This window comes from Protobothrops mucrosquamatus, unplaced genomic scaffold, assembly GCF_001527695.2.
Source record: "Protobothrops mucrosquamatus isolate PMUCROS unplaced genomic scaffold, P.Mucros_1.0 scaffold1824, whole genome shotgun sequence".
Taxonomy (NCBI): Eukaryota; Metazoa; Chordata; class Lepidosauria; order Squamata; family Viperidae; genus Protobothrops; species Protobothrops mucrosquamatus.
In genome coordinates this window covers 40,408-55,806 of record NW_015387958.1, presented here as the reverse complement: position 1 = coordinate 55,806, position 15,399 = coordinate 40,408, and the positions used below count along the sequence as shown (strand labels likewise).

The following is a 15,399-nucleotide window of genomic DNA, read 5'->3' as shown; positions in this document are numbered from 1 at the left end:
TAGAAATACAATCTGCTAACATTTTACATTTATAGGAAGCCCTCATTTTCTACAAAGTACATTGGAAGTTTGGTTGTTTCCAAACACTGGGCCTTCTGGACTAGTCTGCATCAGGATGACCAATCTAGCTATGACTGTAGGTACTCTCATCCTTGATGGTTTGCAGCTGAATGTGTTACTCACCTCAATTGCAAGGCAGGATTTTTTTCCTGGTGTGTTTTTTAGTACGGCTCGTACATATGCAAGTTCCTCATATCATAATCACTGATTATGAGTGTACAAGAGTGCAGTGGTGTACTTGGCTGTAATGTATGCACTGACGTCTTCCATTACTGAAGTGTTTTGCAAAAATAGTGCCTACATAGTTTGATAGCTGGGAAAAATGCAAGGCATGAAGAAAAGGATTCCAATCCACTGACTTTCTGTCTTCATTTTTTCCCCCACCAAATACATTCTTAATAGACAGATAAGAATTTAATAATCCACAATGTTCAGGGAATTTAACAGAAAAGAGGAGCTGGTGGAAAGGGTAGACACAAAGTCTTAAAGGGCTATTGAGATGTAGTGATCGTGGCTTTGGTTGAGATCTTAAAGCCGAGCAGATTAATTTTCCATGCACTTATTAGCTTTCCATGAAAACATATTAGGTTGAGGATTTATTTATGTTTCTTGGCTAAGCCATCCCTATCAATACATAGCATTGTATTTTACCTGTCAAACTTTGAGCTTAGTTCCAGTCTCAAAACAATTAATAGGCAATATTCATTTTTTATTGTTTTTTTTAAATATCCAGGGTGGCAGCATACCAGTTAGGTGCCATTCCATCTGATTTAATACCTAATGACTACATAGACACACAGTCCTGACCTATGACAATACAGGATATGATAACATACTATTTCAAATATATGAACAGCTTTAGACGGGTATCGGATCCAAGGTGCAAGAATCCAGATGACCATTAGATGGCCTTCTGCAGTCACAACATAAGCCTAAGACTGAAAATCAGGCTTGTCAGATGCTATATTTTTTCTGCTCTATGGAGAGTTGGTCTCTGACAGAAGGCCACCTGAAGAGACTAGAAGCATTTGAAATGTGGATTTACAGATGGCTGTTACATATAAGCTGGGTTGACAAGATCAGAAATGAGGAGGTGATAAACCACCTGGGAAAGCCAAGGAAAATCATCAAAACAATTAAAAAACGAAAATTAGAATATTTTGGACATGTGATGCGACACCCAGAAAAATACGGCATACTCCATTTAATCCTCCGGGGAAAGATTGAAGGCAAACGAGGTCCAGGCAGAAGAACATCGTGGCTTCAAAATCTAAGGGAATGGTTTGGACAAAACTCAGCAGCACTTTTTCGTGTGGCTGCTGATAAAAACAGGATCGCCAACGTCCGATAACAGATATGGCACAAGAAGAAGAATTAGATGGCCACAAATAGTTTGTCTTCTACCTCTTTACTGCCATCTAGATTTTTGCATTCCAGACCTGAAGGCTCTAACTTTGGAATCTGAAGTGATGTGACATTTCACAGCAGAAACCTTTTCATTTTCCAAGTGACAAAAGAGATAAATTCTGAAAATGCTTGGGTGGCTATAATCCTGCGACATCTGGTAGACTCAAAGGGAGATTAGTGTGCATCAGAATTCCTCCTTTGAAGGTATAAACCAGGCTCCAACCTTAGGAAGAGAAATAAAATTCTATTCTTTAACTCCCAATGCTTCTTTTCCGAGTTCAGATACCTATTATATTGGAAAAGCCCAAATCAAGGCCGTACATCCAACAGGTCTGAAGAAGTTTGCATCCAAACTCACCAAAGAGTTGGGGAAGTCTTTACATCAGATTCAGAAATATCTCCATCTAAACTTCCAGTTTATCACTTATTTTGACAAGGTATTAAAGTGCATCACAAAACTCAGTTTGGAGGATCACCTAGATTCAGTTTCGGTTCAACTTTGGTTACTTTAATCTAATCCTGAACTGTTATTGGTATTTGACAAGGAGGAAACAGTCTTTCTACACGATCTGGATCTCTTAGCATTTTTTGATGTGATGACCCATAATCTCTGAATTATATGGCCACCATGAGGGTTGTGGTGGTACTGTTTTGAGGTGGGGCTTGCTGAACCTGAAGGCTAGATCTCTGAAAATGTTATTGGGAGGCTACTGCTTCAGTTTGTGATCTTCATATTATGTGTTGTATTTTGTGAATGAGAGAACGGGAGTGGGAGAGGGAGCGAGAGAGGAAGAGATAATCCATATTATGCTTTCAACATCTATATAAGCATACAGTATTGAGTGAAATCAATAGACAGGTTCTATTAAGCTGTCTTTGTTCTATCAAAGACAGTGGATTAGAATCTAAAACTCAGATGAGCAGATTCTTAACCTAAATGTTTGGGAATATGTTTATTTCTAGAATAGTTACATCACCTGTTGTGGGTAGCACTGTGGTCTTCTCCTTGGTGCTCAGGTGGCGCTTAAGGCTTTTTATCAACACCTTTTCCCATATCCCAGAGAAAATCATTGTGTTCTGAGTAGCATCATCTGTATTAAATTACTCCAATGTGCTCTAATTGAAGATGCCTTTGAAATATGCAGAGAATCTAAGATTGGTTCCTATAATATCACCAGAAAATTTACTACTATTGATTGTAAAGGGCATAAAATATCTTTTTTTCTATTTTAACTGGCTTTCATTTTCTGGATCCAGTTCAAAATGATAGCAGTACCAGTACATTATTAAAGCTTTCATTGATTTTTCTTGTTCATTCAATTTTACTGATGGCTAAGTGATGTGTTAAGTACCTTTTGAATTTTTGGTTAGCTATTTGCTTGATCTGTGAATTGAAAAAAAAACAACACCTGCACTATAAGGGAGATATTTGTCTGCTTTACACTTAATAATAATAACCTTCTCATTTATTCTCTATTCCACAGACTAGCATCACCAGTCAGAATGGGAAGGAATCCAAAGATAGGCAGCTGTACTTCCATTTATCTGGAGGACCTACCATGGTTGAGTCTTCGTGTCTGTAAGCAATACATAACAAAGCAATGACGTGTGCTTTGCACACAGGTCCTTTAATTTTTCCAGAGATAATTTTTATGTGTTGTGAAGCAACTTTCATATGTGTTGTAGATTCTTGCATCTCTTACAATTTGAAACGTTATATACTTAAGGTTTCCCCCCCCTCAGGGACTGGAATTGGGCAAAGTTTTTATTGCTTAGAGCCCTGCGGAGGGATTTCCACAATCCAGATCTACTAGAATGAAAATCCGTAGTTCACAGAACAATAGGATGAGGTTGCCCTTTGCCACGTGCATATTTAACCACCATTACACACCTCATCAAATTCCTTTACTTAATTATTTCAGGCAAAGTTCTGCACTTTTAAAAAATATGCCATAATTTTTCTAGGAATCAAACATATTTGCTATTAGTGATTGCCTTCCAAGCATGATTTGGTCTGAACACCAACGGAAGGCCCATGTGAAATAAGGATGTGCCAGAAACAGACACTGCAAATATTCCAGGAATGATACTTTATTGTTGTAGGTATAATAATAGAAATTTGAAAACTTGCCAGGACTTCCCTCTGCTCCATTCCCCCCTTATACCAGGCAAAATCAAGGTAATGTTATTTTGAGTCTCTCATGCCTTCTTCTTTCCCAGGACTGATTTTTCTTTTAATTTCCCGTATCTTTCCCTGCATATTCTTCAGAGTTATCTTTGCACTCCTCTATAGTGGATTTATGGAATATGCTACTCCCAGAGCTGCTTCTAATCTTTGAATGTTCACTGTATTATGATAGTCCCTTAAAACAATTTTATTACAGTGGTATTCAGTTTGTACAGTCACTGTGTACTGGCATCTGATTTAATAATATTGATTAGTACAGATGATTATTTATGGAGATTCTGTTACTATTTGTTTCTTTGTTGTATATTGTCCATCTTTGTTTTAATGAACACGGCAAGAAATTGAATGAATGAATGTTTGAACGAGTGAGTGATATTATGTCCATTATTTGCACTGCACCTTTGTCCAATACTGAATATACATCTTCTCTAGGATACAATACAATGGGACAGATAATTCCCCCAGTTGTTAGGTGGCCATTTCTTCTCTAGTGACGGTTGCTATCAGTCTGTCTGTCTGTCTGTCTATCATCCATCTATCATCTCTCTCTGTCTCGAAACCAGCTTTATTTTGTAATTCTTCATTTTAAATTTTTTGCAGATTTTGAAATATTTAGAAGCATGTTAAAAACTCTTTATGTTCAACCCTTTAAGGCCCAGCATCTAATATGTATCACAGTGTCTCCTATAGGTCAGTGGCCAGTATAACATTTAAATTACATGTTTCATAAACTCACAGCTGACCTCAAAGACATGCATTCAAGTATGGTTGCAAAACACAAGGACTTACATAAATGTGCCTGTACATGCACATACACGCACGCACACTTCTGTGATTCTAAGTGCTAATTCTTCAGAAAATACTGCTTTTGGCAGACAGCAGAAAGATGTCTCTTTATGGGAAGGAAGGGGGAGCACCAGTTTTTCTTCCCTTTCCAGCCTCTTCTTTCCAGAACAGATTTTGGAACTATGGAACTGAATGACTGAAGTAATGAAAGGTTCAACACGTGAAAAAGTTTACTCAATCTAAATCTTCTGCAGATGAATGAAGCCTCTTTCATCGATGCAAGCTTTGGCTGAATCCCATTCAACTACTGTAGGTTAAGATGATGGAATTTCAGCATGCTGTATACACTACACAAAACTCAAAGTTTGAATTTGCTTATAGAAATGCAGCATGGAAATGACTTCAACAGCCAATAAATAACCCATTTCAGCTGATGCGGCCTAATGCAGGCACAAGTTTAAACAGGTTTACCTGGAAGAAAGCTCATGCATTTTTACATCACTCTGGGCTGACCTTGATCTCCATTTTGTTTTCTTGGCAATGCTATGGAAACAGTTCTTGTTCTTCTACCAGCATGTTATGCTGCATTGAAAATTTGACTTTTTTTAAAAAAAATCCAACTTTATTATTTTTAAAAATAACAATGCGATGAACATACCTAATACTCCTCCCTCCTATCTTCCCCATAACAACTCTGTGAGGTGGGTTGAGCTGAGAGGGACAGGCCCAAAGTCACCCAGCTGGCTTTCGTGCCTCATGGAAAATCAAGCTGGAAGAAGGGAATGGCAAATCGCTTCCATGTTAAACTGCCAGCATAAAATACACCAAAGTGTCCATTTAGTCACCAGCAGTTGAACTCCACCCAATAAAAACGTTGTCTTTATTTTTAAAAGAATTGTAACCCTTGGACCACAGCCGTAACCCTTTTCAGGCTGAATGAAAGAAGGGCATTTTTAGGGATGAGATATGGATTTTCAAAAGTTGGCTTTACTATCCTTGTGCTGTTCATTCTCACTTGGCAGGTTTTACTGTCCACCTATAGTCCAGAGCTCCATTGCCAGTACTATCTTTTGCCTTAATCCAATTCCTATAACAAAGATATGTCAGGATATGTAATCTTGTTTTATATATAAAAAAATCTATTTCAAAAAAAAACAAAAACAAAACCAGAACCTCTAACTATATTTCTGAATAAAAATAATATTGCTGAGCTAAGCTGATATTCAATTAAAATTTAAAATCTGCGGAAGAATGGAGTAATATTCACTCATGTGCAATTTGTGTGAACGCTCTTTTCAAACTGACTCTTGAAAGCATCCAATAATTAAAAGATAACACAGATCAACAAGAAAATTCACCTTTATTTCAATCAGCATTTCTTGGCATTAGGCAGATATTAAATAACACTGGAATGCACAAGACTATTAACAGAGATGGACAGCCACAAATTGGTAGGAGGATCATAGTAAAAGCTTGTCAAATTACCTCACCTCACTCAAAAGCCTGTTGAAGTGTGATAGCCATTGTGAGTGGCCTGTCACTGTGAAACACGGAAGCAGAATGATTCCTCTTTAGTCTTCATTAAACACAGTAAATGCTTGAACAATCCACAGTAAAAATGGACGAAGTGTTGCAACCAGTAATTAAAACAGTGATATACCCACAAACAGCTAATCATGCAGTGCCTTAATGGCAACTTGACTATGTATAAATATCATAATCCTTTTCTTAAAAAAATAATAATCATGGACAACTAAAAGAAATGAAGGATGAGGTCTACTTTATATATTAAATATGACCTAAATATTAATTTTTACTTCAAAATGTAAAATATGTGTGTATATATATATATATATATATATATATATATATATATATATATATATATATATATATAAAATACACACAGATATACACACACAACTTATGTATATGTATGTTTTAAATGTGTATATCTATTTTGTTTTTTAAAAACAGCATGATTCCAGTTTTCTTCCCAATGAGAACTGCTTGCAAGCACAAGCAATTTTCCTCATCGAGAAGGAAACTGGAGACATGCCATTTTTAAAAAACAAAATCTGCTTAATTTATTCCACATTCCATAGTGATTTTCTGGGATATAAACTGTCTTTTGCTGCTGGCACAGCAGATGAAAATTACATACAGTATCTTTTTGGAGTTACCAAAGTCATCCATTTAGATTAACCGAGAGGAATACCATTCTCCCTCTTTTAACTTGCATGTAAACATACCCTTCGGTTACACTCAATGTGTAGAGGGAGTCCTAACAATAATGCGGAGTGAAAAAGAGAATTAGGATACTGGAAAGAGAAGTCGTATCGCAGCTGATGAGAAGAGTGAGGCTCTTTTTTTTTTTTCCACTTGGATACAGAGACAATCCAGCCACAAAGTTTCATCCACTAACCAATGAGGAATGGTTGAAGGCATCCATTTACGAGCAAAGCTTGAACAAGCCAGTAATTTTCTTTGCAAACTGTCCAGAGTTTCATTAAAACTGACTTGCACTGCTTGGATCACACTGTAACAACCGGACAATCGAAGGATCACTCTTGGCACCTTTTATAAACTCTTCGAGAGATAATTTACCTTGAAAGGAACAGAGAGAGAAAATTATACATCTGATCTGCCACATAGAGAACATAAAGAGCCGTCTGCTCATTTCCAGCTGGTGTAAAAAGAACTGTACATGAGATTTGATAGACTGCCAAAAAGATACCCCCCCCTCGTTCCAAAGAACCAAAATGCTGTTTTTTGGAGGGTTGGCTGAGGAAACTCTGATATAATGTAGACTTCCGAAATACAATCAGAATAAGAACCAGACAAAATTCTCACATCCTGTTACAGTTCTAAAGCTCTTAAGAAAAACGTAAAACCCTGAATGAAAATGACATGAAAACAAGCATAACCTCAGTGCTGATCTGTTGCTTCCTTTAGCTGACATTTTGCTGAAGGGCGGACTTGAAAAATGGCAGGCGGCTGAATCTCAGGCAGCCACATTTTTGAACCAAATACAATTTCCTCCCTGAGCTAGATTAAAGGATTACAAACTAATGGTGCCAAAATATTTGAAATTAAGTGGACATTACAATCTGACTAAGTTAAGTGAGTCGGTTTGTGGACTGGTCTGTTTCAGCATATTGTTCCTTATAAAACACTAGGTAATGTTTGGGACAAATGGTTTCCGCTGTTATTAAATCAGGGCAGACTTCTGTATTATGAAAAACATGAGAAATGCCACTGGAAGAAAAACCTTTTTCAATCTTCATTAATTCTCAGGCAACATGTAGAATGCATTTTCTTTGACATGTGAGTTTATTGATCAAGATTCTGAATTACTGTTTCAAAGACAATGGAAAGGCAGACAATGGCGAAAGGTAACAAGCCCCCACCTTCTCTGTGAAATACTCTGCCCTCAAGTATTATTCTTATTTTCTAATTCCTTAGATGGGCAAATAGAAAGGAGCAGAGGAATGTGATATATTTCTAGGATAATTTAGACAAGCACAATAAGCTTTTACAAACAGTTTTTTGAGGAGACCATCTCTGCTTGAACAAATTCTCTAGGCCGGAAAGAGTAACAACGGAAGGATGCAAGGCAGCTCTCAAGTTACAATCTTATTGGAGGCCATCACAGTTGTGATGGTCGTAAAGCAGTCTGAAACATTTTACAAACTTTCTTGTGATCATTAAGCAAATCACTGAGATCGTTTTGTGATGATCATTAAATGAATCACTGAGATTCATTAAGCAAACAGTATGGTTGTTAAGCAAACCACTGGTTTGCTAGAGGCACAATTCTGCCAAAAACTGAAAGAAAAACTGTCATAAATCACAGTCACATGACCACAGGACTCTGCAAATGCAGCCTGGTTGCCAAGTGTCCAAAGCACCATCCATGATGGGAGGGGGGGAGCATTGGAACTTCATATATGGCTCATAAGTACCCCCCCAGGGTAGGTCCATCAGAATTTCAAATGGTAGATAAGCAACTGGTTATAAGTTAAGGACCACCTGTACTATGTTCTGGGTTTCTATTTTTCTATCATATTACTAGAAAATAATTTTCAGCAGTCATGGTGACTTTAATGGTTTGTGCATATTTATCCTTTTATTTAAGTTCTCTCACAACTGAGTTAATTAGAAATAGGCAAGCTATTTGATGCTTATCTCAGATGCATTTATGCAGCATACTTGTCTCAAAAGATATTGTACTTGTAAGTTATGCATGGTCACAAAATCATCCAAAGAGCACAAATATCAATCGCCTACTAGTTGACACTTCTATAATAGAACAGAATAACAGAGTTGGAAGGGACCTTGGAGGTCTTCTAGTTCAACCCCCTGCTCAGGCAGGAAACCCTATACTATTTCAGACAAGTGGTTGTCTGATCTTTTCTTAAAAACTTCCAGTGTTGGATCATTCACAACTTTTGGAGGCAAGCTGTTGCACTGATTAATTGTTCTGTCAGGAAATTTCTCCTTAGTTCCAAGGTTGCTTCTCTCCTTGACCAGTTTCCATCTGTTGCTTCTTGTCCTGCCTTTGGAGAATAGCTTGACTCCCTCTTTGGAGAATAGCTTGACTCCCTGAGATACTGGAACACTGCTATCACGTCACCCCCGTCCTTCTTTTTATTAAACATACCCAATTCCAGCAATTGTTCTTTATATGTTTTAGCCTCTGGTCCCCTAATTATCTTTGTTGCTCTTCTCTGCACTCTTTCCAGAGTCTCAACATATTTTTTCTTCTGCTTCCTGGGCAATCATCTCTCACCTTTGGGAGGGAGCAACAGCTAGCAGAAGTTTTCAATAAGGACTAGATCCTCAGTAAATGACATTTGTATCACTATTTCCTGACAGGGAATCAAAAGCCAGCCTTCATCGTTGCTGTGGTACAGATGGATCACGTCAGTCTGAACTAAAATCCCCCACTAACTGCTAAGGTATTCTTCTCCCCAAGATGACAATGTCTAGTCTTGGAAGGAAGGTAAGATGCAAGCAGAAACCTATGGTGGTGGTAATGGGGTCTCTTAGAATGGGCTGCATCTTCCTTGATTCAGCTCAGATTAATCTGAACAAAACTTAATGATGGCTGATCAAATTATCACCCTGTGCTCTAAATAGTACTATGAATATATATTAAATTGTTGTGGAATTAGGGGACTCCGATAGAGCTCTCTTATGAAGAATACAAGAATACCAATGCCTCTCCTATTTTACTGTTATTTTTGTTGCAACAACCACAACAATCACTTTCCCATTTTGACATCCGAGTGCATGTTTAGCCCCTCCACCCATCTTTGTAGGTATCTAATACTTATTTAACCGTAGTAGTGATGTGCTCATGTCAAAGTCTCAGGGAAGATAAGCTGAATGCACACTAAGGCAGGGAACCTGCTCCCAGCATCTTTCATCATTTGTGAGTTGGACTAAAATTAGTTGGATTAAGTATTGAAGTTGAGACTTGAAAGTGACATAACCTCACCTTTGCTTCAGAGGTTATTGGAAAACAATGGCAATAGGTTGCTTCAAAGAACTAATTTCTGGTTATATTTTGAGATATTGGAATCTTTTGAATCCTCATTGGCTGAGGAACTAGTGCCCCAAAACCTCCCACCATACCAGTCATAGTATGGTACTTCTTTTTAATATACAACATTTCCATGCAAATAGACACATGTCCTGCTAGCAGGCAACGCCGAGGAAACATTTGTACTTTGACCCATGACCAAAAAACTGCAGGAACTTATTTCAACAGTAATGGCTCCATTAAGTAGCCTCCGCACCACACAGAACCATAGCTTTCCTTTTTCTTCTCTCCTAACCTTGTCTGATCAAAGGTTCTGAAGCAAGATACTGCTTCCAAAGGCAACCTCTACCGTATTTTTTCGGTTGCAAAATACGGTAGATGAAGGAGAAACACAATGATAAAGATCCTACTGGGGAAAATGCTATCTTTCCTTTTAGTAATCTAGTTGGAGGAACAGAGATAATGGCTGCCAATCTGAAGTAACACAGAGATCTACAATTTTAATTACTCTTTGAAATTCTAATGGGCTTTGTGCAAACGTTGTGCAAATCAACTTATCTTTCCTATTTGTAGATTAAAAAACCTGCAGCTAGAACGAGCTGTACACAGTAGAATAAATGTAGTATTTTTCAATAATTTATTTCCATTGCAAAACACGTATCTGCAAAATTTTACATGGCTTGACAGAGACTGTCAGTGGAAGAGGAAAACAGAATGCAAGAGAAAAAAAGTTAATCTCAGGAAAATAAGTGTTTGTAGAGACAACTTTATAAACAAGGGAAATCTTGAGTGGCTGGTTGTAGAATTTTTTTTTTTTTAATGCACAGGTAAGACTCTCAGACTTTTTTTTTTTAAATGCAATATTTTTCCCTGTACAGATTTCTTGACTCTAGATTAAACAGTTTTAAACAGATGTCCAGTACCATTACCCCCATCTTTGGTAAGCACATCACAAAAGTTTACTGACAAAACCTACCATCATTATTGGTATCCATCTGTCTGAATATTTTATCTGTTCGTTTCTCTGGAGTTGATTCATCCTCTGGCATTTTCATGACTGAAGACACCATTTTATAAATTGCCTTTATGGGGATAGCAATATATAGGAAAAACAGGTTAAAATATTTCTTGGAAGTCCAAAATTTAAAAAAAAAAACCAACCCAAAAACAAAAAATCTGAGAGGCTATTACAGCGAAATATATTAAAACATACAAAACAAGTACTAAAGAAACCCTCAAGTTCTGCATTTTGAAAAAATTCTTTGAGCTGTGATTTGTATCTAATATATTCCCATATTCTCCATCTATTGATTTATATGTGATGTATTTACTTATCAAGGAGAACAGATGCACAGTCTTCATTGGTATTCTGTAAACAAATTCATTTCTGTCTTTCAAGCAGCTTCCATGTCCTTTAGTTGCCATTACATTCTGTTGGGAGATTAAACTAACCACCAATACTTCCTTTCCCTATAGTTATTCTACTTGCACTTTCACATCCTTTCACACACCGTTTTTCCCAATCCATTCTTGACACCAATAACAATATTCAGAACTCCTCATAACCCTTAATTCTAATTCTGATTCTAATGTAAACTGTAGGAGAAAGCGGGATCAAATGCATCATCAGATTGGAGTCGCTACATTCCCAAAAGAGACCAAAGTCCAGCCTGCCCCATAAATTCCGTTGACTCTTATCTAACACCAATTTGCTGTGACCGTTAGTAGATCAGATTCTTGTGCATAGGTAGCATAAAATAAACTTGAAGTGTTTTGAACTTAATTCCTGTTCCTGGTTACTTGCCCCAAAGGCAGTCAAATCTATTGCCCTTTTCTATTTTCCTCCTTTGCTACAATTATCCATGAAGAGGTTTATGCTTCAACTATGTATTTAAATAGATTCCACCATTCTCATTCATTCTTGGGTTGCTAAATGTCTCTACCACTTTTTCTATTTTCTCTCATCTCATTGCCTTCATGCCATCCAAAATAATTTTTACCCCTCAGGACTGCATTCATTCAGAATATTACACTATTTTCTCCAAAGTTCATCCTTTCTTTTTCTATTATTACCATTCACTGGCGTGTAACATGACCTATCACTGAACTATGAATTCTTCTTTCATGTACACTTACAACAATGTAGATGACACCAATTTATACCTTTAGCCCTTTTGTTCACAATTAAATCTACAACTTCATTCCAGGTTTTCATCAATATCGTTCCATAAGATCAGGTCACTTAGTTCAGTTCTATTGCATCCTTTCCTTTCCTTTCCTTTCCTTTCCTTTCCTTTCCTTTCCTTTCCTTTCCTTTCCTTTCCTTTCCTTTCCTTTCCTTTCCACAATGTATCTGTTTTTCCTTCACTTTATTTGTAAATTCATGCTCTTTATCATTTCTTACATCCAAGTCACAATGTTCCATGTGCCATGAATTTGACTAGATGGACCCACCGGGATTAAGCTCTGCCACAAATCATAACTTTGTTCAATCAAAATTTTTATTTAACATTTTTAATAAATAAATGAAGGAATAGACTAAGTTATCAGCCTTTGTTATATGCAGTATTTCCAGATAATGTGAAGAAGCTGGTGCATAAATACCAGAATAATGCACATCTAAAGCCAGTGTTAAGCCAAGTATACTCATACTACTGTATGCAAAATAGGATCTGTAATCTGATGACTACTTTCCAAGCCAACATACCATTGCCTGCATCTCACTTACTCAGAGATACAGATAGTCCTCGACTTACAACCATTCGTTTAGTGACCGAAATTACAACAGGACAGAAAAAAGTGACTGATGGCTACTTTTCACACTTACAATCCCCATGGTCATGTAATCAAAATTTGGAGGCTTGGCAACTGGCATGTATTTATGATGGGCTTCAGTGTCCCAGGGTTGTCTGATCACTTTTTGCGATCTTCTGACAAGCTAAGTCAATGGGGAAGCCGGTGTCACTTAACAACCATGTTATTAGCTTAACACCTGCAGTAATTCACTTAACAACTGGGGCAGGAAAGGCCGTAACATGGGGCAAAATTCACTTTACAACCGTCTTGTTTAGCAACAGAAATTTTGAGCTCAATTGTGGCCGTAAATTGAGGACTATCTGTATATGCACATACTGACACACTTAGAATGCTAAGAGGTAACTTCAGCTGAAATAAACTCCAAGCTCAAGATTATGGACAGCAGTCTTCCCAAAACTGGTGCTCCTGGAGATAATTTACAGTCAGCATGGCCTATATATCTCAAGTGCACCAGGATGAAAATGGCTGCTATATACTGCATTCAAGTTAAATAGCTGATCGCACTAGATTGTCTTAACCCGTGGTGGCGAACCTATGGCACAGGTGCCACAGGTGCACGCAGAGCCCTCTCTGCGGGCACACGCGCCATCGCCCCAGTCCTAGGCCTTCAGCTGGGTTTTTATAAATCTTTTTGCTTTAGGCTTCTGCCGCTCTGTGCAAAAAAAAAAAAAGGTTCAATCACTCAATCAATTTCAACTTCTCACAGGGAAAAAAAAGATCTCACAAAGTTGGAATTGATTGATTGAACTTTTTAGTCCAACTCAGTCTACTGTTACCATGCCCACCCAATGGGCCACACCCACCCAATGGGCCACGCCCACCTGGCACCCAACAATACATAAGTGGGTTTTGGGTTGCAGTTTGGGCACTCGGTCTCTAAAAGGTTCACCATCACTGGTCTTAACATTCCTGGCTCAGGAATTCTGGGAGTTGAAGTCCACGAGTCGTAAAAAAAGCCAAGGTTGCCTACCCCTGATTTAGTTAGATGCTTTAGCATTTCTTTACTTACCTGCACTATTTCAAGCATTTCAGCACGGCTAATGTAACCGTTGCCATCAAGATCATACATGCTAAAGGCCCATTTCAGCTTCTGCTCAAGCTTTCCTCGAGAGGTGACACTTAGCGCAATTATAAATTCCCGGAAGTCTATCGTCCCATCGCCATTGGTGTCAAAAGTGCGGAACACGTGTTCGGCAAATTTTGAGGCGTCCCCGTATGGGAAGAAATTAGCATAGATCTTTTTGAATTCATCAACAGTCAAATGGCCAGTCGGGCAATCTTTGAGGAAGCCTTTGTACCACTCTTGAAGCTCGTGGTCTGTGAATTCAGTGTTCTCTCGGAGATCCTGCAGCACTTCCGGTCTCAATTTACTGTTCTGTTTTCCCATTCTGTTCTTGGTTATTATCTAAGAGCTGAAAACAGGACAAAAAAAATGAATTAATCCTTCTCACAACTGAAATTCAAAATGTAGCTGTATTAAGCACGTACACGGCAGAAGGGACGGGAATAGGTTTCTTATATATTCTGCTTTTTCAAGCCTGTGGCTTATTTTAAATAAATAGGGTAGATAAATTATTTCTTCTGAAGGAATACTGTACGTTTCTTTTTCCCCATTTTTCTTGAAACACATTGCTATTGAGAGGGCTATTACAGCATACGAGGGGAAAAAAGGTAATGTGCAAGTACGTTCTTGCTTTATTAGTATACAATTGGTAGTTTGTTTTCACAATGTATTGAAAAGTGGCTCTGCACCAAACGATAGCACCCTTCCACCGTAAAGGGATTCTTGATCTAGTGGAGTTTTCAGCAATGAAGACAAGAGACAATTTTCACAAATGCACTGCAGCCTCTTTTGCATTGCCCAATCATTCACGGAAATCTCCCTTCGTAAAACAACAAAACAATACCAGAAAACCTTCTGCACACACAAATTGCAAATTCCATTCCAACCTTTTAGTGAAACAGCTAGAAAGAAAAGCCCATTCTGATGCCTCTCCATTGCCAAACACTCTGCACACATTATCCTCATGATTACAACCTTTTTGAACAGTAAATCTTCATTTCTCTTCCTAAATGCAGCTGTTGTCCATGCCAAACAAAGGAAAAAGGGAGGGCTAAATGGAATTTGTATATTCTTGCTTTAATTAATCCTCATATTTCTCTCTAGCATAATATTTTTAGAGATGTTTATTGCAGCTCTGCGGCCAAATACTTTCCCATTTACCACTGTTTTATATGAGCATAATCTTCTGGAAGCTTTATTTCATTAGAACTTTTTTTCTTGGACACACACAAGGCCTAAGACTGACAATATGCTGTGTTCCCTAGCTATTTCCATGACCAAAATGCATACAGTGGCTATCTTCTCCATTTTACCCAACAAGTTCTTCCACGGTGTTCTAATTCATAACATTAAGATATTTATCAAATAGTTTCAGTTGTTACCTCTCCTACTTTAATAGGACAACCCCTTGTGCTCACTTATTTCAAGCAAGTTCTCTTGGAAGATGCATTTGTGAGCCTAAAAGCGATTTGGATAACTAAATATAGATGTCAAAACCTCACAATATTTCTGAAGTTAGGAAAATATAAT

At 37.7% G+C, this 15,399-nt stretch overlaps 1 protein-coding gene across 1 annotated transcript; it reads right to left on the bottom strand.

The window, feature by feature from the left end:
- Positions 1–6,828: 6,828 nt before the first annotated feature.
- On the bottom strand, positions 6,829–14,202 carry HPCAL1 (hippocalcin like 1). Its single transcript, XM_015823285.2, has 3 exons — positions 13,816–14,202; positions 10,966–11,071; positions 6,829–7,048 (listed from the first exon to the last, which is right to left on the bottom strand). Exons 1-3 carry the CDS (start codon positions 14,191–14,193, stop codon positions 6,951–6,953), a joined length of 582 nt encoding a protein of 193 aa, XP_015678771.1. The 5' UTR covers positions 14,194–14,202; the 3' UTR covers positions 6,829–6,950.
- Between the last annotated feature and the right edge of the window lie 1,197 nt (positions 14,203–15,399).

What these genes read in the sequence shown, in the direction of transcription:
- HPCAL1 (XM_015823285.2), bottom strand. Translation starts at nt 14,193, where the DNA reads ATGGGAAAACAGAACAGTAAATTGAGACCGGAAGTGCTGCAGGATCTC. An exon ending in AAATGCTTGAAATAGTGCAG is followed by an intron (nt 11,072 to 13,815) that starts GTAAGTAAAGAA and finishes ATCCCCATAAAG; the next exon opens with GCAATTTATAAAATGGTGTC. An exon ending in GATGGATACCAATAATGATG is followed by an intron (nt 7,049 to 10,965) that starts GTAGGTTTTGTC and finishes GTTCCTTTCAAG; the next exon opens with GTAAATTATCTCTCGAAGAG.